The sequence below is a fragment of the Carassius auratus genome, chromosome 23 (assembly GCF_003368295.1).
Source record: "Carassius auratus strain Wakin chromosome 23, ASM336829v1, whole genome shotgun sequence".
Classification (NCBI taxonomy): domain Eukaryota; kingdom Metazoa; phylum Chordata; class Actinopteri; order Cypriniformes; family Cyprinidae; genus Carassius; species Carassius auratus.
This window is the reverse complement of record NC_039265.1, coordinates 5,072,299-5,099,453: the sequence shown is the minus strand read 5'-3', so window position 1 is coordinate 5,099,453 and position 27,155 is coordinate 5,072,299. Positions and strand designations below refer to the sequence as shown.

At 37.3% G+C, this 27,155-nt stretch overlaps 2 protein-coding genes across 5 annotated transcripts in view; one reads left to right on the top strand and one right to left on the bottom strand.

Annotated features, from left to right (window-relative positions):
- The window catches only part of cacnb3a (calcium channel, voltage-dependent, beta 3a), a 41,895-nt gene extending 19,838 nt beyond the window's left edge, over nucleotides 1-22,057 (bottom strand). For 2 of the 4 annotated variants that reach the window (XM_026199362.1, XM_026199363.1), the window contains exons 1-2: nucleotides 21,687-22,057; nucleotides 19,930-20,022 (exon numbers count right to left, since the gene is read on the bottom strand). In XM_026199362.1, the coding sequence (XP_026055147.1) occupies nucleotides 19,930-20,022; nucleotides 21,687-21,767 (174 nt within the window). In that variant the 5' untranslated portion in view covers nucleotides 21,768-22,057. The remainder of the gene's footprint in view (nucleotides 1-19,929; nucleotides 20,023-21,686) is intronic. The other 2 variants (XM_026199364.1, XM_026199361.1) reach the window with 2 other exon arrangements.
- Nucleotides 22,058-26,841: 4,784 nt separating this feature from the next.
- Nucleotides 26,842-27,155, top strand: part of adcy6a (adenylate cyclase 6a) — a 54,213-nt gene continuing 53,899 nt past the window's right edge. The window contains exon 1 of the mRNA XM_026199358.1: nucleotides 26,842-27,107. The gene's annotated coding sequence lies outside the window, so the exon portion shown is untranslated. The remainder of the gene's footprint in view (nucleotides 27,108-27,155) is intronic.

Genomic DNA, 27,155 nt, shown 5'->3' with positions numbered 1-27,155 from the left:
ATTGGCTTTCGCATTGGTGCAGCTAGGTGTGTACCATTCTGGTGATGAAATTTGCATCAGGCGCACTGTTCTCAAACCCTCGTGTACAAACTGTACATTTAAGCCTTTAGGCATGTAGATTTGTTCCAGACGATCAGCTGTTCAAATTAAGCATCAGAATGGGGAAGAAAGGTGATTTAAATGACTTTGAATGTGACATGGTTGTTTGTGGTAGAAAGTCAGGTCTAAATATTTCAGAAACCATGCACAAAACTGTCTTTTTCAGGGTTTGAAGAGGATGGTCCAAAAAAATATCCAGTGAGCAGCAGTTCTGTGTGTGAAAATGCCTCGTTGATGTCAGAGGTCAGAGGTGAATGGCCAGACTGGTTTGAGTTGATAGAAAGGCAACAGTAACTCATAACTGAGGTATGTAGAAGAGCATCTCTGAATGTACAACACTTCAAACCCTGAAGCAGATGGGCTACAGAAGCAGAAAACAATGGGTGCCGCTCCAGGAAATAAAAGCTGCAGTTCACACAAGCTCACAAAAATTGAACATCTGGGTCAGAATTTGGCGCAAACATCATGAAAGCATGGATTCATCTTGCCTTAGATCAACAGCTCAGGTAACTGTGTTGAGGATATTTCCTTGACACACTTTCATCATTTATACACCACTACCTGAGTACTGTTACTGACCATGTCCATCCCTTGGACGGAAAACAGTCTACCCATCTCGCGATGCCTACTTCCAGAAGGATAATGTGCCAAATAACAAAGCTCCACAGTATCTCAATCCAGTAGAGCACCTTTGGGATGTGGTGGAATGGGAGATTTGCGTTGTAATAATATCGGGGCAATATTAACCAAAATCTCTGAGGAATGTTTCTAGCACCTTGCTGAATCTATGCCACAAAGAATTAAGACAGCTCTAATGGCAAACAAAGGTCCAACTCTCTACTAGCAAGGTGTATCTATTAAGTAGCTAGTAAGTGTATATTTACTATATTTTAACACTGTGTGATTTACGGTCGCTGTGATTTTGCCAAGACATGTTCCTGGATCAACATCTTTTGATGATCCTGGGTCAACATTATTTTCTAAAAATATAGTCTTAACCCAATCCCTACCCCTAAACCTAACCCTACCCATAATTTATTCCTAAAATCAGTGGGAAATGATAGCTGATTAACAAGAGTGTGGAAGCACCTAACCCTGGTTGTAAGCCTAAAACAGATATTTCCTGAAACATTATAACTCAATTCTGATTGGCTGATTGGAATGTTTTTCCAGGATCAACAAGGATGTTGATCCAGGAACATGTTGTACTTGGTGAAATCACACTCACCGTGATTTACAGCATTATACAGTATAGTCAAAATGCATGACTATTTGTGTTTTAGTGCACAATGTGAGAAAAATGTTAATAAAACTTTTGTTGCATTATATGCTCTTTATTTAGCAATGCATAATAAGTGTGAAACACTGTTCTTTTTCCTGTACAACCACTAGAGCTGAAATGCTCATGGTCAGTGAGTCATCAAATGCTTTTCCAATGGTCTGTACAGTCCTAATAGGCACAGCCAGCTTCAAACAAACCAAGAAACGTATAACTAACAGCATCCACAGGGCTAAAAACAGAGCCCGTACACTACAAACTCAGATTTCATCTGCATGGCTTCTAAGGTGACAGATTACTACAGCACTACAGCGGTGAGCCCGAGGCAGTCATATAACGCTCAGAACAATGATTCAACCAATAATAGTGCAACAAAACCCACCCAAATATAGCAATAACAGCATCATTTGCATTTCAAAGCGATGCCAACATCTTCTATAACCATGATGATAATGAAGTGGAATCTGGTTCCAAAATGTGTGCATCCAGACCAACACCCTCACAAACCATATAATAATCAATCAAAACAATAAACATAACCTCTCTCTGAAATTCTAATTCACTGTCCATATATTCATAACCAGTTAAATTCCACCTACCTTCTTCAGGAGAATGGTTAGTGGTTTGTTTGTAATGCTATCTCATTCTCTCTGAGCGCAAGAGAGACCCCAGTTCCCCTCAAATCATAGTCCTTTGGTTAGTGACCCTTTCCTGGTCCACTCTGAAGATTGTTCTTGGTCCAAGAACAATCAACTGGCGCTCAATGCCAGTCAAAAACAACACCGAGATCCAGCATCCAAAACAGAGCAGTCATGACTGCCCTGAGAACCTCACAGCAGGGAAGGAGAAGACCAGAAACAGAGAGAGAGAGAGAGAGAGAGAGAGGAACTCAGGAGACAAATGAAAATGCAAGCGGGTGGTACATGCTGGTAGAACTAGGAAAAATGGAGGGAGGGATGAAAATGAGCACCTCAGGACTAGCCAAGCTACAGCGAGCAGGGGAAAAATGACTGAATCTCACTGTGGACGGAAATAAGGAATCTTAAGAAAACATTATACTAGCATCATCACCACCAACAAACAACTCTTTCAGCAGTGTTGTTCACAACTATACCATTCTATTCAACTATTCCATCAACATTTGAAACAATCATCTTTGTCAAAATTTATTGTAAAATCTAATTGAATAAAATATAACACAAAGTTTAGAGATTTAAAAACAAAATTTATAACAAAAATGTATAATGAATAAGAATATTACAGATTGTAAAAATGTAAGATACCTGTAGTCTATTCTGCACATTCTGTAAGTATATTATATTTTTAGATCACTAATAAATTTGTAAATATTGTTCATGTGGCTCCTTTATATAAAAGCTCATATGTTCTTGTCTCCATTGAAGCACTGTAAAATTATTGGGATCATTACAAAATTACAATAAATAGTTTGCAAATAAAATAAATAAGAAAAGTGAACACTTTTACATTAGTGGTTTCATATTCTCAAACCCTACTGTACATAAAAATGAATACTAGAAAAAAAGATATATGCAAGAGTATATGCATTTTCTGAAATTAATATATGCATAACTATTTAAAATAAAAAAGTGTGCACTACCTCTTCGGTCAGTTTGTTAAATCAGCCAGTTTAACAGTGTTCTTAGTTAATGCTGATAATAATAAACACACACTTATTTATGTATCTATTACTAATTAGTAATATTTCACTATGAGCGGAAATCTCCAAAAATGCACTGCTCCATAAAGCATCCTAGTAAAATTCAATGCCATCTACAAAGTATTCAAACATTTGTTTGAACAATACCATACTGACGATGTATGAGGTAAAGCGCACACACACGCACACACACACACACACCCTTATCGACTGTATTCACGTCAGCCAAAGGTGAGAAAGTGCAGACATTAGCATATTTAACTGTCTCCGGCTCTGAACAGAAGGCTTGTTTCTGCAGATTCAGCTCTTTCATTGTGAGCGGCGTTTCATCGCCACTGTCTCTGTGTAGCAGTCATCCAACATTAGCAATTAATCTTCCTCACAACACAAACATAATTCAATGTAATGTTCTCTTTTTAGTGAAGGATATTGATTTCATTGAGATATATTGGCTTGCTCACAGAAAAACAGCAAAAGAAAATATCTTGTGTGTTTGCACATTTCAATCCATTTTTAGCACCCTGTTATGTGGTTGCTAGGGTGATTATTTTAGCGAATTGCTATGTGTTGGTTACAGTGTTTTGGGTTCCTTTGTGATATTTGTTTCAACATACCATGATTGGGACACACTTATTATAATTTCTGAATACTATTTATGATGCATGTTTTTAGCATAAAGTGTTCTGAGTGTTTAGCAAATTGCTAAGTGTTTCCAGGATGTTAAGAGTGATTTATGTGGTTGCTAGGGTGTTTTAGGTTGTTGCTAGGTGGTTGATTTCTGGGCCAACTCTCTTGATAACACTTAATGCGGGACCTAAATACACAAAGCCTTACGTCAAAGGAGTATTTAAGTGTACCTCTATTTGTTTGGCCCAAGCAAATAAATGATGACTTATATGCTAATTGTAGGGTTTGTTCAAATAATAAAGAGCAATAATTATTTGCTATATAGCCTTATGTACGACCACCATTCAATCCCATTATAAAGCTTGGAAGAGCCACGACATTTTTAATACAACTCTGATTGTATTCATCTGAAAGAAGAAATATACAACTAGGATGGCTTGAGGGTGAATAAATCATGGGGTAATTTACATGAATTTTATGAATCAGTATCATGAATCATATCGCAGCACGAGTTGAGTGAATCGTAACATACCTAACAATAAGTAAATCCACTTCACCGGCTAATTACTCCCCAGCAACAATGCCATAGAAATATACAGAGCTGCTTCTAAAACGGAAGCTCAAACCCAAAATTCTAAAGATGGCTTCGCATTAGTTTCTCTGGAGTATAGGTCTATAACTTCTGATCACTGAATCACCGTCATACTCGTCTGCTGCCATTATGACATCACCACGGTTTTGGAAAAGGACTGGATTTGCTGCCTTACAAAAGCCCACATCCACACCGTCATTTTCTTCCCATGTTCAAAGCCCAACTCAGCTGTGTGCAGATGTTTACCCCTCACCCCTTTCTTAGCGAGTCTCTGATGGCAGATGAAGTCGGTTCACACCCACTCTCGCTTTCACTGCAACACCAAATATAGCACACAACACCCCCCCCCCACCACCACCACCTCGCGGCTTCTCCTTTTCCCCTTACAGCACATACATCATCTCCCTCTCTGCACCATGGATATCATTTATCCATCAGACATATTTTAACATCAAGATACGCCCAAGGTTATCAAACAACACCACCTCGTTGTGAGGTAGGCGGAAATAATAAGACATAAACAAGGCATAATAGTGTAAAGATAAGCAAATGCCTCAGTGCGTAAAACCACATTGCCGTGGGTGGAATGATGAAGGTGGTCGCTGAAATCAATGTAGTTGTAAAGAAATAGAGGAGGAAATGAATGGAAGTTCTGTGCTGGTGGGAGACGCTCTTCTGGTTGGAGAGGCCATGGCGATGCTTCCTCCTATATTTGAATCTCAGCCCTGATTCTGTCAGCTCCAAATAACAGCCTCAACAAAGCGAGCGGTACACATGGGAGGGAGGAGAGGAAGAAACAGGGAAAGAGAGAGAGAGAGAGAGAGAGAGAGAGGAATGGAAAGAAAGACAGACCAACATAAACAAAAGTCCATGAAAAAAGGACAAGTCTCTTGAGACACTCACATGCAACGCAAACAACAACTGTTTCTGAAATACAAATTAAACTATTTGTATTTGAGTACTATTTTCCATATGAATGTCTCACTTGGTTAATATGTTAAAATGGATTTGAACCTCGCTGAATGTTGTTAGATTTATGCCTAAAAAAAAAAAACTTTCAAGATTCATACCAAGTTACATACAGTTTTCTTCAATAATCATTGCTATATTGATGATACATTTGTTTGGGATCATCAATATAGTATTTCATTTCAGTCTCTAACCTACTTGTTCCATAGATCTGTGTGCTAGTGTTAAATGATACTGGTTTTGGCAACACTGATAACATTTCTGACAGATGCCAATTATTATTTTTTATTTTTTGAGCTTCCCTTACCGAATGTGCTACACTGTCAGCAATAACCTGTCAATGGGCTTTTTTGATTACTGTCAGTTTAAAGGTGCTGTAGGGAACTTTTGTAAAAAAACATTTTTTACATATTTATTAAACCTGTCATTATGCCCTGACAGTAGAATATGAGACAGATAATCTGTGAAAAAATCAAGCTCCTCTGGCTCCTCCCAGTCGTCCTATTGCCATTTGCAGAAACTCCATCTCCCCGTTAAAAATCAACCAATCAGAGCTGCGGTCCGTAACTTTGTTTGTGTTCAAAATGTAGAAAAATGAACATAATAAGAGAGTACACCATGAATCCATTTTCCAAACCGTGTTTTTAGCTTGTCCTGAATCACTAGGGTGCACCTATAATAAGTGTTTATATTCAGACTATTTTAGATTGCTTCGGGGATACCGCGGCGGAGTAACCCAGTACCTTTGTGATTCTTCATAGACATAAACAGAGAGAAGTAGTTCCGGCTACGATGTTCTTCCGCAAGACGCAAGCAGTTCTGTTTATTAACCGCTAGAGCGTCAAAAGTTCCCTACTGCAGCTTTAAGTGCTGGCGATGCAGTGTTGCCAGATATAGCTATAAACACAAATGAAACCCCCCACAAATAAAACAGATAAAAACTGACGCTAAACAGTCTTGTAAACTGTCTAAACTGAACTATACATGCAGACATTCATATGTGGAGTTTCAAACAGCAAATTAGTCATTCAGAGGTTAAATTTATCTTTAAACATGAAACATGCTTATGTCACTTTTACATCCAATTACAAACACAATACAAAACACAAAAATACATTTTTGAATTGAGGACATCCCTGGATTTCCCTAAGGAGATGTTTTATTTTATTTAGCTCACTTCTGGGAACAAATTTGTCTCCAAACTATGACTAAACACACACACACACACACACCATCTGTAAGCAGCTCTGCAGTGGAGATGTAACACAACAGGCCAGGTGAGAGTGAATTATCTTGGTAACATCACCTTAGCTCACTGCAGCAACCATCACACACACACACACACACACACACACACACACACACACACACACACACACACACACACACACACACACACACACACATGCATTTAGTTTTTTGCTGTAGCTGTATTATTATTATTATTAATATTACATACTATTCATTGGTTATAGTAATAAGATTTGACCAAACCCCAGACCTGGAATAATATATTTTTGGGACTCAACCTGTCCACTTTGGATAAGACACAACAAATCATGTGGTTTGTTGATTTGTTTGCGCAATATATTTAAATGTTTAAATAATCATAAATAAATATATAAGTAAATTATATTTGACAAAACAACATGGAATTTATGCCTCTAAAGTTAAGGAAAAAAGTATTAACACATCAAAATGTACAGTATTTGTGGAATGTGCCACCAAAAAAAACAAAAAAGGTTTCAAAAGGCTATTGAGTGGTTTGGGACCGCATGCACTTCCAGAACACAGAGACAGAAATACATGGGACAAACTCTTGTTTTCCTTTACTGAGGAGAAAGAGAGGCAGACACAGGAATGAAGCACTCATATATCTACACATTACCCCTCCTTGTGTTTATGGCCTGTGTGTGGCACAAGCGGGAAAAGTGCTCCTGCTAAGTGATCCTTAATGATGTTACGGCCGTTTGTGAACTGTCAGAACGGCCATTTGCCATCCATTATTAATGCGATGGATTTCACCCACACTAATACCTTCACATTTCACTCTGATTCCATGTGGAAAAGACTGACAAACACAATAGTGAGCAGGAGGAGTTTGTGTTCAGGAGAGGCTGTATGTCTTTGTGTCTGTCAGATATAAAAGATGGTTCTTCATCCTAAATTTAGCTTATTCCCGTCTGATTATTAGTCAGCAGAACTCAGATACAGCTGGATAGACACAGGCTAAACTTCACACTAACCAGGCTTCGGCTTTGAAGAGGAAATAAAACTAGCTAGCTTAATTGCCAGATACATTTTTAAATACATTTATACACAAAGTTATTCAAATGGAACTGTTTTAGTGTCAAACCAGGGTTATTATAGTTAACTAAACTAAAAACCTTAAAGGGTTAGTTCGCCCAAAAATGAAAATTATGTCATTAATAACTCACCCTCATGTTGTTCCAAACCCGTAAGACCTCCGTTTATCTTCAGAACACAGTTTAAGATATTTTAGATTTAGTCCGAGAGCTCTCAGTCCCTCCATTGAAGCTGTGTGTATGGTATACTGTCCATGTCCAGAAAGGTAAGAAAAACATCATCAAAGTAGTCCATGTGACATCAGAAGGTCCGTTGGAATTTTTTGAAGCATCGAAAATACATTTTGGTCCAAAAATAGCAAAAACGACGACTTTATTCAGCATTGTCTTCTCTTCCGTGTCTGTGTGAGAAAGAGATCAAATCAAAGCAGTCTGGATATCCGGTTCGCGAACGAATCATTCAGTTCACCAAATCGAACTGAATCGTTTTAAACGGTTTGCATCTCTAATACGCATTAATCCACAAATGACTTTTTTAATGTGGCTGACACTCCCTCTAAGTTCAAACAAACCAATATCCCGGAGTAATTAATCGACTCAAACAGTACACTGACTGAACTGCTGTGAAGAGAGAACTGAAGATGAACACCGAGCCGAGCCAGATAACGAACAAAACATTGACTCGTTCACGAGTGAAGAACCGTTTCTGTCAGACGCGTCTGATTCGTGAACCGAGGAGCTGATGATACTGCGCATGTGTGATTCAGCGTGAAGCAGACCGACACACAGAGCGTCTGAACTGAACTGATTCTTTTGGTGATTGATTCTGAACTGATTCTGTGCTAGTGTTATGAGGGCGGGTAAACCAAAGGCTTGAATGAAGGGCAATCATCGCCAATGACGCCATTACGTCGGGCGCAAAAGAACTGGTGAACCGTTTTCTTCAACCGGTTTATTGAATCGAACTGTCCGAAAGAACTACTGGTGATCCGAACACCGATGCAAGCTGTTCTTCACTCGTGAACGAGTCAGTCTATTGTTCATTATCTGGCTCGGCTCGGTGTTCATCTTCACATCAGTTCAGTCAGTGTACTGTTTGAGTGCATGCATTACTCCGGGATATTGGTTTGTTTGAACTCAGAGGGAATCATCTGTGGATTATTGCGTATTAGAGATGCGAACCATTAAAACGATTCAGTTCGATTTGATGAACTGAATGATTCGTTCACGAACCGGATATCCAGGCTGCTTTGATTTGAACTCTTTCTCACAACAGACACGGAAGAGAAGACAATGCTGAATAAAGTCGTCATTTTTGCTATTTTGGACCAAAATGTATTTTCGATGCTTCAAAAAATTCCAACTGACCCTCTGATGTCACATGGAATAATTTGATGATGTTTTTCTTACCTTTCTGGAAATGGACAGTGTACCGTACACACAGCTTCAATGGAGGGACTGAGAGCTCTCGGACTAAATCTAAAATATCTTAAACTGTGTTCCGAAGATAAAAGGAAGCCTTACATGTTTGGAACAGCATAAGGGTGAGTTATTAATGACATAATTTTCATTTTTGGGCGAACTAACCCTTTAAAAAAAAAAATTCTACGTAAATGTTAACTGAAATAAAATACAGTATTAAAAAAAATTAAGTGTTCCTCTTGTGAAACAAATGTGCTTAATTTTATTGGATGTGTACTTGTACTGTACTTCAAATAAAGTATATTTAAAAAAAACTGTATTTAATATTAATGTAATAAATGGCTTGTGACTTATGTCACAAATCCGGCCTCTGTGGCCCTTCCTGAACTCCACCATAGGGGACCGGTATTAGTTTAAAGAACTGCATTTCCCATAACACCCCATACCTGAGACTGATTGCCAGCACAGGTGTTTCCCATTTCAGTGTCCAACTTAAGCAGACACCGGACTCACACTCACTGCGAAGTCTTGATTTGCCAAGGCTAGCACTACTGAGAATTGTTCCCTTGTATCCTGATTCTATGTTTACAACCCCAGATTGTTATTGTTATTCTGTGATTCTTTGCCAACATCTGCCAGGTAAACCGTTTCTGAGATTGGATTTGTCTCTGATAGGCGCTGCTGTTATCTGATCTTCACCTGTTTGACACTGCTCTTTAATAAAAGCTGCAAATGAATCTTAGTGCCTCTCAACCCTCATTACAAAAGACTCCACCACAACAAGATACAGCAGCTGTCTATCAACTCACTACTGAGGTCTCCGCTCAAGCATCAATGTTAGCATCCCACCAGCAACAATTGAGGCATTTCACCTCACTCACGGAGGAGCTGGGAAAGAAGTTACGGCCTTGTGAAGCACTCCACCTCTGTCTATTCCGGCCACCGCTGAGCCAACGCCACCCACTCAACACCTCAACCCACAGCCAATCCGCTCCCAGCCCTCGACTGTTGTTTCCAGAGAAATACGACGGCACGCCTAAGAAGTGTAAGGGCTTCCTGCTGCAATGTTCACTATTCATAAATCAACAACCTCTACTCTATCCTACCGATAAAAGCCAAGTCCCCTTTGTCTGTTCTTTGTTGACTGAAAGAGCGCTAGACTGGGAAACTACGGTGTGGGAGGGTGCAAATATGTCTTTCCCATCCTTCGAGAACTTTCTACGGCAGTCCCGTGAGGTATTTGAACATTCACTCTAAAGCAGGGGTACCCAACCCTGCTCCTGGCGATTGACTGTCCTGCAAAGTTTAGCTCCAGTCCTTATCAAACACACCTGAAGCAACTAATTTAGGTCTTCAGGCTCACTTAAAAATTAGAGGCAGGTGTGTTTGATTAGGGTTGGAGCCAAACTTTGCAGGACAGTCACCCAACCAAGAGAAGGGTTGGGCACCCCTGCTCTAAAGACTGGTTCACTTCATACTGAGACAATTCACCTTTTCACCATCGATTCACTCCAGAATCCTTAATCTGCCCTGGCTGGAGAGACATGATTCCCATATTTCCTGGTCCACAAGACAGATTGTCCAATTGTCTGGATCATGTCACAAGGACTGCCTGTTACCTCATTTCCACTCAATCATTCCTCCGTCATTCCTCCTAAGCCCAACAAGTGCGAAGTTCCACCCATTCAGGGGTAACCAGCCGAATATCAAGACCTGGCTGAAGCTTCCAGCTAATTTAAAACCACACAATTTCCTCCTCATCCCACCAGTGATTGTGCCATCGATCTCATCCCAGGGTGCAGTCCCAACCAGAATTAGCATTTTTCCCCTAACTCAACACGAAACTGAAGCCATAAGTACCCACATTGCAGAGGAACTAGCGAAACATTTCCCTGACATCAGTTTGCTTCTTCTTTGTGAAAAAGAAGGATGGAAGATTACGGCCCTCTATTGATTACCGTCATTTGAATGAGATTCCAGCTGCCCTCGAACAACTCCGATCAGCCAAGTACTTTACCAAGCTCGACTTACGTGACGCATACAACCTAATTCGCATTCGGGAGGGGGACAAGTGGAAAAATGCCTTTTCTACCACTACAGGGCGCTACGAGTACCTAGTTAATCTGTTCATGCTTGTCAATAGTCCGTCTATGTTTCAAGTTTACATTAATGATGTGTTAAATCATGTTAAATTGGTGGTTGATTGTCTACATCAACCACATTCTGTTATATTCTGACACGCTTGCGTCTCATGTGCAACATGTATGGGTAGTTCTACAGCACCTGATGGATCACCAACTGTATGGAAAGATGGAGAAGTGTGAGTTTCATCAATTCTTACCTTCATTACTGGGGTACATTATCAGTGCAGACGGGGTGGCGATGGATAATGAAAAGATCAAGTCCGTTCTCAAATGGCATCTGCCTAAGGCCATCAAAGGTCTGCAGCATTTCCTGGGGTTTACTAACTTCTACAGGTGGTTTATATGCAACTTCAGCACTATAGCCGCACCGTTGACATTATTGCTCAGGGGAGGCAAGCATTGTCTTGTCTGGTCTACAGCAGCCACAGAGGCCTTTCAACAGCTGATGGAGAGATCGCACCAATTCTATATCATCCTGATCCTGAGTTCGAATTTACTGTGGAGGTCGATGCATCTAACACAGGTATCAGAGCTATTCTGTAACAACGCAAGAGCAACCTAGAGGGTGCCAAACTCCCATTCACAGTGCTCACAAACCATTGAAATCTGGCATACATCAGATAAGCCAAGCGACTCAATCCCCCGCAGGCAAGATGGCCGCTGTTCTTCTTACGGTTGGACTTTCCGTTTAACTTACCACGAGGTAAAGTGAGGAAGGCGAGGAGGCATATCGAGTAGGGGTTGAACGACTTGAGATTTTTTTTAAGTCGACTAGTCGCTGATGACGTCATTAATAAACAAATAAGTCTGGAGCTGTGAAAAACACCTTGTATACAGCTATGGCATATGACACAGCGCTGCGCACATGGCTATTGCCCCTATAACAGCTCATTTTTATCAGTTCTTTTGCCTTTGGGTTGTTTTATTTCTCACAGATTTCTGCTCGTTCTAAATCAGATATATATGAAGTAGCACAGTAAAGATTGGAGTTATATGAATGCATTAGTGAGAGTGATTGGTTGTGTGAATTATTTCTTCATGGCAGCGTCTCTCTAGTAGTAGTGACGCTGTGGGATTTAGTTATTAACAAATACATGCTTGAAATTTTTAGTTTCAAAGCTATTTTATTGAGAAATCACAGAACAGTGTTGACAGTACAATTTCGCGCTGAATAATTCTGTGTGCGAGCGATCTGTGCGTGACATACGAGCTGCTGTCTGTAGCCTATGTGTTTGCGTTACACTGCAGCAGCGCATTAGATAAGAACAGCAATTAACTTCCCTGTACAATATGCTGTTTAGAATGTGCAGTCTCCCGTTCAATTTCGAGCATCAAGTAATATAAACACACATGCCTTATGGACCTTTCGGAGTATACATTTATTTGTCATTTTAACTGTTTGGAAACGGTGCGTAAATGTTGAAGTCTTTTAAACATTTATTATCCTGTTGCACCCTCTATAGGACCGGCGACTAGTCAAAGTCAAGTTTAAAGCGTCATGGCAGAGCATTGAAGTCGACTAGTCGATTAGTCGGTGCAACCCCTAGTATCGAGTCTGGTTTCTCCCAAGGTTTTGTTCTCCATTCTGTCACCGATGGAGTTTCGGTTCATTGCCGCTGTCGCATCTGGCTTGCTTAGTTGGGGTCACTTCATCTACAGCGATATCGTTGACTTGATCGCAAATAAATGCACAGACACTATTTAACTAAACAGAGATGACATCACTGAATTCAATGATGAACTGCCTTTAACTATCATTTTGCATTATTGACACACTGTTTTCCTAATGAATGTTGTTCAGTTGCTTTGACGCAATGTATTTTGTTTAAAGCACTACATAAATAAAGGTGACTTTGACTTTGACTATCGAGTAAGGGAGATCTTGCATTCCTGACGTTGAGGCAGGGTGTTACAGTAACTCATTGACTGGGGAGGTTACGGCCAAGACCAAGGCTAACACTACTGAGCATTTTCCCTCTGTATCCTGAATCTGTGATTCTCTGCCGACTGCCCTGACATCTGCCTGGTAACCCGTTTCTGAGTTTGGATTTGTCTCTGATACGCCTGTTGCTGTTATCTGATCCTCGCCTGTTTGACACTGCTATTTAATAAAAGCTGTAAATGGATCTCTGTGCCACTGAACCCTCATTACAACTTAAGTGTACTTGAGAGTTTATGTTCATGACTACGTGTCCAAGTACATGTTTAAGAAGTGTGCTTTGTAATAATGTCAAATTTAAAGTTTAAATTTAAAGTACACAATCTTTGTTTTACATTTTGTTTTAGAGTACACTTTTGATGTGTTGACCAACAAACTAAAGCACTTGGTTATAATTTGAACTGTAGTCCATATTATATTTAAAGTTAATATATTGTACTATATGTATGTATCATATGTTTTAAATATATTTTGTACAATATTACAAGTTCATTCATCATTGCTACTACAAGTATATTGAAATACGGCGTACAATTTTAAATAGAAATTACATTACATTGTATTTTAGTTTATCATGAATTCTTGTCAGTACATTAACATGCAATTAAGTGTCTGAAAACAATACTTTTAATATATTCTTGTAAAGTACAGTATGTTATTTATTTGGTATTAATAGTTAGTAAGGTAAATATTTCGTCAGATAAAGGGATCTACAATATGGCCATGCAGAATAAGGTATTAATATATGCTTTATAGGTACTAATAAACAGGCAATACGCTAGTAACATGCATGCTAATAATAAAATTGCTACTTAAAATAAAGTGTTACAATTTATGTAATATCTACTCTTTTTAAAAGTATGCTAAGTTAAACTTAATTCTCACAGGTGTGGTCATCATTATATTATTCATTAATTATCATCACAATGTGTGTGTGTGTGTATTAGAGTGGATGAAGAGAGCAGAGGAGGAATGATACAGTATGATGCACAGAAATGATAAACTACCAGGAAACCAGAGAGAGGCTTATCCTCTCAGTTCTGTATACACTTTTAATCAACATTAATTTTTATGCCAAAATGAAAGCCACTAGAAGCCACCCCGAGTCCAAACATGAGAGAGGGTTCACGTGGGGTGCGTTTTCATGTGATAAGAAAGCAGATGGGATCGGATAGAGTCTTGAAATAGATCCACTCAACAGCAGCAGGTAAATGCCACAGTTTCTCCTGCAGAGATGAGTCACAATCCAGCAAGACAACCCCACCCGAGTCAGAGCTAAGAGTTCTGGAAGTCAGCACGAGAAACCAAAACAAAGCTACATCTACAGCTCCACAAACGGCTCCAGTTCAAAACGAATAAGAGAGAAGGGAACCTTTGTATTTGAAGGTCCTAAAAATAGAAATTGCTCTGCCATTTTATGCTTATCATTAAAATGCAGCATGCCATTTCTGCAACAGAATTGCATAAATAATAACACATTTTTACACTTCATTTTTTAAAATAGTAATATAATATAGGTATAATTATAGTTAAAATGTACAATAAAAAATATTACAAATGATATAGACATTTAAATATATGGTATACTACCATTCAAAAGTTAGGTCAGTTTTTCTTTTTCAAGAAATTCTTATATTTTTTTATTCAGCAGGGATGCATTTAATTGATTGAAAATATTAAATCAAATTTAAACAAAATATTTTTTCCACATAAAATGATTTCTGAAGAATCATGTGACACTGAAGACTGGAGTAGTGATGCTGAAAAAAATCAGCTTTGATCACAGGAATACGTTACTTTTTTAAATATTTTAAAATAGAAATTATTCAAACATAATATTTCACAATGTTTTATTACAGTGTATACTGTATTTGTTTTAAATAAATGCAACTTAAGAGACTTCTTAAAAAAAAAAAGATCATACCAAATAATCATACCAACTTTATTTCTGCATCTAAAAGTATATTACAAAAATAAAAAATATTTAATTGACAAATATGTAATTCTATTTTAGCAAAATAATATAGATATCATTAAAATGTTAATAAATATTGAATTATAATAGTAGGTAGAAGTTTTATCAGTGTCTGATAACCCAGACATTTTAATTACACTACAATTAACAATTAAAAAGTTAGGTCTGTTTATTGTATTTTATTTTTAAGAAATTAATATTTATTTATTTAGCAATGACAAATTTAATTGACAGAACAGATCAACTAAATCAATACAAAAGATTTCCATGCCAATGTGTGTTTTTTTTACTTATATTTAAAAGACTCCCTGAGCAGCATATTAGAGAGATCTCTGATGTGACACTGAAGACTGTTGATGCTGAAGAACGATGCTGAAATTTGAAAATCCAGATTTGCTTCACAGGAATAAAGTACTTTTTATAATATATTCAAAATGGAATAATATTTCCCAATTCTTAGTGTATTTACTAGATTTTTATACAAATAAATGCAACCTTGGTGAGCATAAGATACTTTTTTCGGAAACATGAAATAATCTTACCATCCTCAAACTCAAACAGCAGTGTAAATGTAAACTAGCAAACACAACCCAATTTAACTCCTATAATCCATTCTTTCACACTTAACAATGCCAACATTCACAGTAATGCACTGCCTCCTGTAAAGCATCCCTTTATGAAATACAGCACATTCACCACTGTCTTCATGCATGTCAGGAATCCATGATGTACGTCACAGACGCTTATTTTCAGGTACACCATCACAGCACAGTTTTAATGAACACCGAGAGAGCGTGAGGATTTAACATTCACCAGCAGGCTCCACTCCAAATGAGCTCCATTAATATTTTACTATTTTAATATTTTAGGAACGGCGATATTTTGGGAGAAAATTAAAACTGCCACGACCTCCTGGTCTTGAAAATTAACAACCTGCTCAATATGCCGTCTCTTTTTCCACACACACACACACACACACATATACACACAAATGTTAACACATTAAACACTGCATGGCAGATGGACGCCCAGATATTCAATTAATACCCTTTAAGTCTGTAAACTTGCCTTTGCTTCCACACAGATGAATTTAGAGTAGGTATCTAAGTGTGTCACATTTTACAAGCTGAATATAAAGACGAATGAGTTCATAGCGCAGAACAAACCAAAGAATTTGGGTCACTCATCACAGAGGAAATTAATTGATGTAGCGAGGCTGACATAGATGTTGAAGTGTGCAATGGATAAATTCAGTGTGCTTGTGCTCCTATTTTTACCTTTTGGTGTTTTCAAAAGATTCTCTTAAAAAACAGATGAAGAAGCTGCAGGAGAGTAATGGAGCTGCCTCCACCTAGCGGCCACGTCTCGACTTACAGCACGAGAGAGACAGTGACAGATCAGGGTAGACTTTATCCTTATAGATACTGATACTAATACACATTAGACAGGGTTTTTAGACACTGAAGAAACTTAAAAACTAAAGAAAAAAATGCAATAGAAATCTGAAGACATACTGTCACCCAGATACAAGAGATTTGACTAAGACTCTTTTTCTAAACGTCTAGTGAGATTAATAATTGCAGCAGCCAGTAGTTCATTAGTAACAGTTTTTAAGAGTGTGGAAATTGAGAAGTTTTCAGATGTTTTAACAACATGAAAACAGCCTTTCATAACACCCAAACAATGAATTTTGGTTTTAGTGAAATACACCACAAATACACCATACTCATATGCTTCAGAAAAACTCCTTGGTCCTGATTGTAAAAAAATGTAGGGAAAAAAAATTAAGTATCAAGTTCTATCAACATTTCTCCAGTTTTATTATCCTATTTAATGCTCATTTATTAGGAGAAAGACAAACATCTTTATTTCACTTTGTTTCATTAATATATACTGTATATACAGTATTGTTCAAAATAATAGCAGTACAATGTCACTAACCAGAATAATCAAGGTTTTTAGTATATTTTTTATTGCTACGTGGCAAACAAGTTACCAGTAGGTTCAGTAGATTGTCAGAAAACAAACAAGACCCAGCATTCATGATATGCACGCTCTTAAGGCTGTGCAATTGGGCAATTAGTTGAAAGGTGTGTGTTCAAAAAAATAGCAGTGTCTACCTTTGACTGTAAAAACTCAAAACTATTTTGTACAAACATTTTTTTTTTCTGGGATTTAGCAATCCTGTGAATCACTAAACTAATATTTAGTTGTATGACCACAGTTTTTTAAAACTGCTTGACATCTGTGTGGCATGGAGTCAACCAACTTGTGGCACCTCTCAGCTGTTATTCCACTCCATGATTCTTTAACAACATTCCACAATTCATTCACATTTCTTGGTTTTGCTTCAGAAACAGCATTTTTGATATCACCCCACAAGTTCTCAATTGGATTAAGGTCTGGAGATTGGGCTGGCCACTCCATAACATTAATTTTGTTGGTTTGGAACCAAGACTTTGCCCGTTTACTAGTGTGTTTTGGGTCATTGTCTTGTTGAAACAACCATTTCAAGGGCATGTCCTCTTCAGCATAGGGCAACATGACCTCTTCAAGTATTTTAACATATGCAAACTGATCCATGATCCCTGGTATGCGATAAATAGGCCCAACACCATAGTAGGAGAAACATGCCCATATCATGATGCTTGCACCTCCATGCTTCACTGTCTTCACTGTGTACTGTGGCTTGAATTCAGAGTTTGGGGGTCGTCTCACAAACTGCCTGTGGCCCTTGGACCCAAAAAGAACAATTTTACTCTCATCAGTCCACAAAATGTTCCTCCATTTCTCTTTAGGCCAGTTGATGTGTTCTTTGGCAAATTGTAACCTCTTCTGCACATGCCTTTTTTTTAACAGAGGGACTTTGCGGGGGATTCTTGAAAATAGATTAGCTTCACACAGACGTCTTCTAACTGTCACAGTACTTACAGGTAACTCCAGACTGTCTTTGATCATCCTGGAGCTGATCATTGGCTGAGCCTTTGCCATTCTGGTTATTCTTCTATCCATTTTGATGGTTGTCTTCCGTTTTCTTCCACGTCTCTCTGGTTTTGCTCTCCATTTTAAGGCATTGGAGATCATTTTAGCTGAACAGCCTATCATTTTTTGCACCTCTTTATAGGTTTTCCCCTCTCTAATCAACTTTTTAATCAAAGTACGCTGTTCTTCTGAACAATGTCTTGAACGACCCATTTTCCTCAGCTTTCAAATGCATGTTCAACAAGTGTTGGCTTCATCCTTAAATAGGGGCCACCTGATTCACACCTGTTTCTTCACAAAATTGATGACCTCAGTGATTGAATGCCACACTGCTATTTTTTTGAACACACCCCTTTCAACTAATTCAACTAATTGCCCAATTGCACAGCCTTAAGAGCGTGCATATCATGAATGCTGGGTCTCATTTGTTTTCTGAGAATCTACTGAACTACTGGTAACTTGTTTGCCACGTAGCAATAAAAAAATATACGAAAAACCTTGATTATTCTGGTTAGTCACATTGTACTGCTATTATTTTGAACAATACTGTACAGTACACACAAACACACACACACACACACACACATACATATAAACAACACCCTCACATATACATTACATATTACATAATGTACCATTACATAATAATATATTTTGTGTGCATATTTATATTAAAATATGAGTATTCTTAAAGGTATATTAAAATTACTACATTTAGCTTTATTATAAGCATATATTTTTTATTTTAATATGATCATTTATTATGAAATAATTTATTTAATATATTATATTATATAAATGTGATATGGTTTATAATATATATGTAAAACACTTTGTCTTTTCTTACCTCTGCAATATAAATATATATATATATATATATATGTATGTATGTATGTATGTATGTATGTATGTATATATGTATGTATGTATGTATGTATGTATGTATGTATATATGTATGTATGTATGTATGTATGTATGTATGTATATATGTATGTATGTATGTATGTATGTATGTATGTATGTATGTATGTATATATGTATGTATGTATGTATGTATGTATGTATGTATGTATGTATGTATGTATATATGTATGTATGTATGTATGTATGTATGTATGTATGTATGTATGTATGTATGTATATATGTATGTATGTATATATGTATGTATGTATGTATGTATGTATGTATGTATGTATGTATGTATGTATGTATATATGTATGTATGTATATATGTATGTATGTATGTATGTATGTATATATGTATGTATGTATGTATGTATGTATGTATGTATGTATGTATGTATGTATGTATGTATGTATGTATGTATATATGTATGTATGTATGTATGTATGTATGTATGTATGTATGTATGTATGTATGTATGTATGTATATATGTATGTATGTATGTATGTATATATGTATGTATGTATGTATGTATGTATGTATGTATGTATGTATGTATGTATATATGTATGTATGTATATATGTATGTATGTATGTATGTATGTATGTATGTATGTATGTATGTATGTATATATGTTCATGTTCCTGTGGCTCAAGTGGTAGAGCATTGTGTTAGCAGCGCAAGGTTGTGGGTTCGATTCCCAGGGAACACATGTTAGGTAAAATATGTTAGCCTGACTAAATTGTAAATTGCTTTGGATAAAATTGTCTGCTAAATGCATGCTTTTATGCAACTTCCACTTCTGAGAAACCCAGAAATATGAAAGGGTTTACGAGACACCTGCTGGTTCCCGCCTCCAGAGTCACTTCTCCTAGTCAATCTACACAACGTCTGTCAATGCTAAAGAATTGATTAACACAGAGTAACCACTCAAACAGCCTCACATGGAAACCTAATGACAAAAACTATATACAGCAAGAGAGTGCTGACTGGTTAAGCGGCGTCTTACCTGTCGTTTGATGAAGCTGGAGGTGGTGTCAGACGAGGTGCTGCCATCTGAGCGTTTAAAACGACCCTTGCGCTTCGGCAACTTTCGTGGTAGCTATACGGAGACAACCACATCAAAACAAACAGTCACCCTGTTACAGTAACATCAGACACAAGACGCCTTGTAAATAAGATGCAATTTGTTGAAAAACACAGTTTTTTGTTCCAATTGCTTGGACACATTTTCAACACTTTGCCTCCTTTCTTTTCAAAACTTTATATTCAAAATATCACAAACACATCTCAAAAGCAAACATCTGCAAACACCTTTCTCATAATCTTAATTCCTGTTTTTCACAGTTTTGGTGTGTTACATAGGGAATTGTCTGTTGTGTTTTTTCAAAAAGTGTTTTTATGAAATGAAAAAACGGAGTAAAGGCTGATAATTAGTGTATGGTTTTGCAGATGTGGTGTGTGCTTCTGGAGTTTGAGTGTCAGGTTTCAGAAATTGTGTGACAAGTAAAGATTTTGTGTGCAAGCAGTAAGTTGGTAAACTGGGCTAGGACACCAGATGTGACTGTGGAGCTCCAGCAGCACTTAGATTAATGCTCACATCATAGGAAATGGGTCTGGAGTTACTCTAAGCTCTTTAAATAGTCGAAAGTAAAGTCTTTAAATATGACATATAGATATAAAGGTTGTAACTGTCCTAGTCAGCATATATATAGTATTAAACGCAGCAACTGCTCAGTCTTACAAGTTGGTTTTCTTTTGGATCTGAAATCTTTAAATACAAAAAGTAATACTGATAGCCCTCAACTAACTGCTAGTTAGTCAGACTGGTTTTTAGGACACAATTTTAACATAATGACTGTATTTATTATGTAACTAGCAACTAACTTTAGTAAACTCTATGCAACCTTTCTTGTTTTTGTTTGTTTGTTTTCTTTCTTTTTTTTTTTTTTTTTGGTATTTAACAATAGACGTGTTGGAAAATCTAACCAAATCTCACAGGAAAATGTAGCTTTTTATTTATTTATTATAAATTTATGAAAACATAATGTTGGAGTAAGTACTAGACCCCAAACAAAAACGCGATTGGAGCGTAAATAGTATAGAAAAACATGAATGAGATTATAGGAATTCATAGCCAATTCAGCAAAATTTAAAACGGATAAAACGGACCCATTTTAACTGGTATGACCAGCTAATATCTGGTTTGTTGCTGGTCCATGATGGTTTAGCTATTGACCAGTTTGGACCAGCTAATAGACCTGCTAGAAACCAGTTGCCATCTTCAAAAACAGCTTAATGTGGTATTTGAAGCAGGGCAGGTGACCATGGGACTTGAGTTGGCTACAGGTGAGACACATGACTAGTGAGGTTTTACCATAAAGATTATAAACCCGTTTATCCGTCGAAACTGACAGAAAGCAAGTTTGAACTGATAAATGAACACTGTGTCTACAGATGCCCGGCCTGAAGGACGAGGCCTTGGCTGCGGTGGGAAATCTCAGGGCGGAGGAAAAACAGGAATTGGGAGTTTCGCTGATGATGGATGGAGGAGCATCAAAATCTTATCAACATCTCTCCTCCGCTCATTAAAAACAAGAGCGCGTGACTGACTGAAAGCGCGTTAAAGGCGATATTACACGGGCAGATTGTGTAGCTGTAGCGCTCTGCGGGTATATGAAGCGCTTCAATGCACGACCGCTCAACAACAAGTAGCAAGAAATTAACCATTTATGAGATCAGATTCAAATCCTCCAAAATTCTTACCTGAAAATAGTGCGACTGAGAAGCGCTTTCTACACCAGACAGAGGGTCTGCGGAAGATTTGGACATCTTTACTTGCACCATCTATTTGGGAGCGCAGGGAGGCGGGTGCATGCATGCATTGGTCCTTACTGAAGAAACGGCGATACCAAATACATATGCCTCCCGAGGAAGAAGAGGGTATCACGATTGAACAGTCAAGATTCTGTTTGAGCTGCATACGCAGAGATCCTAAGATATATTCCCTCGCACGGGTGATTATAAATCGAGACTGTAATACAAGGTGTGCAAATGCAACGGGTCTGTTTCTTGTGCGAGCGCCTTTTGTAATGATGAGTCTCGCGCTACAGTGTGCCCCTCTCTCTCTCTCTCTCTCTCTCTCTCTCTCTCTCTCTCTCTCTCTCGTTCTCACTCTCTCGGTAGGCTACATACTATTTTTTTAATCCAAAAGTCGGTAGATAAAAGAGTCAAAGAAAAGCAAGATCTTAACCGCTACAATTGAATCCAGCTGAATTATATTCTAGACTTTGTGCATATCTGAGATTTCTCAAATAAGAACAGTGCAGTGATTTACAACACAACATAAAATAGGTGTTCTGGAGAAATAACACTAATTTCTTTAACAGCCCAGCCCTATAGGCTTCAAAAATGTAGAGTGACTCTCTGCAGACTAATGGCAGACGGAAACCTGTCTGAAAACAATCATAATTTGCGTTATTATTTTGTCTTGTGGAGTACATGTTATTATCTGTTATTTCTGTAAATTATCAAAAAAAAAATATATATATATATATATATATATATATTCTAAATGGACAAATGTATCCAGTGATGCAAAAATTTCAGCTTTTTCCACTGTCAAATTTCACCATTTTGTATTGAAAATATTGTATAATTTACATGACTAATGTTATTCCTAACAGAATGTGACGCAGCAAGAAACATTTGGCTTTTTTTAACATATTAGGCATACAAATAAACATGAATGTGTACATATTTTAAATATTTGTTAATAACTGTTTTTCCTTGTAACACATTATTTATTTGATTGTAATAGTTAATTCTATTGTGACTTCTCTATATTTAGAATTATATTTATTAATATTACAATCAGTCACCTATACATTGACATTAACATTAACATAACAGTAAAATTGTTTATTTTAGCACATGCGCTTTGATTTTGTATGGCATCTTAAGCTAGATTTATGTGGCCAGACTATATATGTAATCTCAACATAGATGTGCTTTCAAAGATTTAAAAGGAAATGTAAAATTACAGCTGGGAAGAGAACAGGAATGTAGCTCAGTAAGAGGAGTGTGATCCATAACTACTTTGAAACTCATCATAAACACACATACACCCACACGAAAGTGTTCAAACCTGCTGTCTCATTTATGACAGCAGATCACTTCCTTCTTCAAACAACAGGTATTTCAACCTTCAACCGCATTTCCACATATAAAACAGTGGTTAAAAATAGAAGCATACGGTTAAAATAGAAAGAGTAGGCTAATATTCCGGCGTAACTGGAGTTGTGATCAAAAGTGTCTTGTGTTTTTGAGTTCATGTCCAAGGGTCCTTCCTTCCTGTTTACGCCGTCACGCTGAAGCAATCAGGCTGTCAAACACATGAAATTAAACTCCTCTGGCAGCCACTAATCGTCAGACACAGAAATCATGCGGCCATTGTTGGGAGCCGATGTGACAAGTGATGCACTACTGACAGCTGGACTCTCAGCAGGGCCCTGTCTATGTGTAATTACAGGTGATAAAGAGCTTTCTATGTGGTGTTTGTTTGTTTTGATTGCTTTAATTGCAATGATTGTCATGCATATGGTTTCTACTGCTTACAACTTAAACATAAATGCCCCTCTAATTGGCACAACTGTTATGTAATACGTTGTTTATAACAGTATTCAGGTTATGTCACATAAGACAAGTGCTGATGTAGTTTAACACCTGGCTGTGTGCCTAACCCTGCAAAGCCTGGCTCCTGACATATAAGCGGATAGTTAAAGAAATCAGATTTTACTGAAATGTAAAAACGTTTTATTTATTTATTTTTTGGCAAATATACTAGACTACACTGTAAAGATCAATAATTTGTAATTGTTACTTTAAAGAGCAATCTTTATGATTTAACCCATGAAAATAAATGAATTCAAATAAAATAACATGTTATAAAATTAATGAATTTAGGCTGATTTAGTTATGCATACTTGTATATAATGAGACCTTTATAACAATATAAAAGACTACTTTCATACCTCCCAATTCGATATATTTAAATAGTTGTGTCGTTTTTATTGTAGGGGCAAGACAATTAAGTCAATGCAGCACAATGATACCATATTCGATACTAATATTTTAATCCAATTTGTCTAAAAAAAGTTTTTTATGGATAATCAAGTAAACCTAAGTTGCTTCAGACCAATAAGTGTTAATCTTGAATTATTAACAATATAAAAGTTACAGTACAAACTAGAGCACACTAGATTATGTACAACAGGTTTTTCCAGCCAACCTTCTGATCATGCTAATAGTATAGAGGCCTTGGAAATTTGCATTTTATCAAATATGATAATAGTAGGCTTAATAGGGTTTACTACTACACTTTTGTTCACACAAGCATGACCTTCTTTCAGCTAAAGAACTGTTGATGGTATATTATCTTAACGTTTCACTATTACACTATTACAGCACCGCTTCCTCAGAGAGCACAGCCCTACCTTAAGGCAACGAGGAACCTATGAAGGGCAAAGATCTGGCAGTCTATCCAGACCTATTTGTCTGCCGAGTATTAGACAAATAATACTGCATTTACTTTACCCTTTTTCATGTCTGCCTTCACCACAGAACAGCAAAACAACAAGCAGTGTACAGCGGCACTGAATTACTATTGTGTAAACACAGCAGACGAAAATCATTCCAAGCTTTTGTGTAAATGAAAAGCAGGCCGCTCATGTTTGTGACCCAGTGTGTGTGTTTAGATGTTTTAATCAACATCATTTAATGATCGCAAGACACATATCCTTCTTGTTACGAATGCACACACAAAACAAGGGAGCCACTTGAAGAGTTTAATGGGAAATCCAAAAACCAAATCCAAAACAGGAAAGAGGTCAATAACAACGAAAGCAGTCCAAAAACAGGAAACATGAAAAACACGGGAACACGAGAAAGCAGGGTGACATGAAACAAGGACTCCATGAAACAGATAGAAACAAACCAGGTTTATATGGACAGGTGAAAAACGATGAAAGTGTGGACAGATGAGTGCATTTAACAGGTGTTCAATTAACGGTGATGAAAGGGACAAAGACTTGTGGGAAATGTAGTGCCTGCAGTGGGGTGACTCTATGGGGAAGTGAGACCACTAGTGGACACCCAGGGAAACACAGACCAGGCATTGTGACACTTCTGCGCTTAATAAATGGTGGGTGTGCTATGTTAAAATGAAACTGGTTTGTCTTCACTAGTTAGTCTTTATTTTACTTACTAGTTGCATTTGTCTTGGCTTGTCCCCTGTCTATTCAAATGTGCATGGAAGTATGTATACCAAACATTTAAACAATAGCCATTCATGGTGTTATATTTGGCTCTCTAGCAGTTTGCATAACTACACAGATCAGTACAGCTGGAAATTTGTCTATTATGTTCACTAGAATTCATTGTCTAGTATATTTTTGCAGTGCATCATAAAAACTGTTAATTTGGATAGTCAATAGGGCACTTATTGAATGTGTTAACTGTAAATGGTTTTTAAATTAGTTTTTATGAGACCATTGTAAAGTTGCATGAGTCAGAACAGAGTCACTGCGACATTTTGGCCTGCAGTTGTTGTTGTTGAAAACATAGAGCAAGAGTGCTAATTCAGAGAAGTCATTTACACTATCGTTTAATTATTTACTCACCAAGGCTTGCATTTATTTGATAAAAATACAGTAAAAACATTAAAATTGTGAAATAATATTACAATAAAAAATAAGTGATTTCTGTTTCAATATATTTTCTAATGTAATTTATACCAGTGATACAAAGCTGAATTTACAGCATCATTACTCCAGTCTTCAGTGTCAAATGATCCTCATCATTCTAATATGCTGATTGATCAATTTAATGCAACCTTGCCAAATAAAAATAAAATAAAATAGAAGTAGAAAAATGACAACAAACATTTTAACAGTATCTACACCGTAAACTTTCAAGTTACATTGATAAGAAATGTCTAAATAATAAATAAATAAAATAAAAATCTATATAAGATGTGGCAAAAGATTCAGTGGTTTAGATAAGGACAATAGTGAGGACGACTGACTTCAAGGCTTTTTTCTTTTTTATCTGATATGTTATGAGGAACTTTGGCTGATATGCATGCAGTAAAATGTCACCAGTGTCAGACAGGACGTCTTACAGTGTTGGCAGCTGACAGTGCAATATACTGTATATCGCTAATATATTGATCCATTTAGTTTTTCCCGGTTATGGTAGCAACTAATAAGACCAGTACTTAAAATGAAAGATACAACTGAAAAAAAAACTGTTAATTTATCAGTATGTGTGAGAGGATGAAAAATAAAAAATAATAAATATAAACATAATTGCATACAATAAGGGGAAAGTATGGGAAAATACTTTGCTTAAGGACTGTGCAATTAAAAAAAAGTTAAATGTGTTCAGAAAAGTTATTATAGTTTTAGAGGCAATGACATAAATTATAAACCAAGTATGCAACATGTCTTGAGTTTTAATGTTATTAGAATTTCAACAAAAATCCAATTTGTACCAAATTGGCATTTTTGGTCCCATAGGTGGGGTAAAATACCCCCAGTCTAACAAAGCAGTTTGCTTTCATCACTATATCTATAACTGAATAATGTAAAACAATTTTTCTTTAAAAAAAATTCTTTCTTTTTTTATTTTTTATAAAGAGTCTGCTTGCGGTATGTGGCTTTCAAATAAATGCCATTGGTTTTGACATTTTGCTATTACAGGCTAGTGTCCAAATATTTTGGTTGTCTATCTATAGATAGATAGATAGATAGATAGATAGATAGATAGATAGATAGATAGATAGATAGATAGATGTCACCTGTTTGAGCGTATGTCTCCATATGAGAGCAGGGGAGGAGGAGGAGGAGGAGGGGGACAGGTGAAGGCAGCTGGCAGTGAGGAGCTGCTTGTTCGCAGGCCTTTAGGGGGAGTGTTGAGACGCGTGGAGACCGAGACTGGCACCGCGTCTGTGTGAAGGGGGAGAGGCTGGGAAACGACTGAGCAGCGAGGCAGAGCTACACTGTCTGTGGCCCTCTGTCCCCTCGTCCTCGATGCCTGCAAAAACACATCGCCCTGTCGATAACACGGACGCGGAGCGATCGAGGGCGACGCCACTGCTGTAGCGCCAGAACCGGAGAGATGTGCACGGTGAGTCAGATCTTTTTCCAGGGTGATCAGTCATGTTTTATGTAGGGC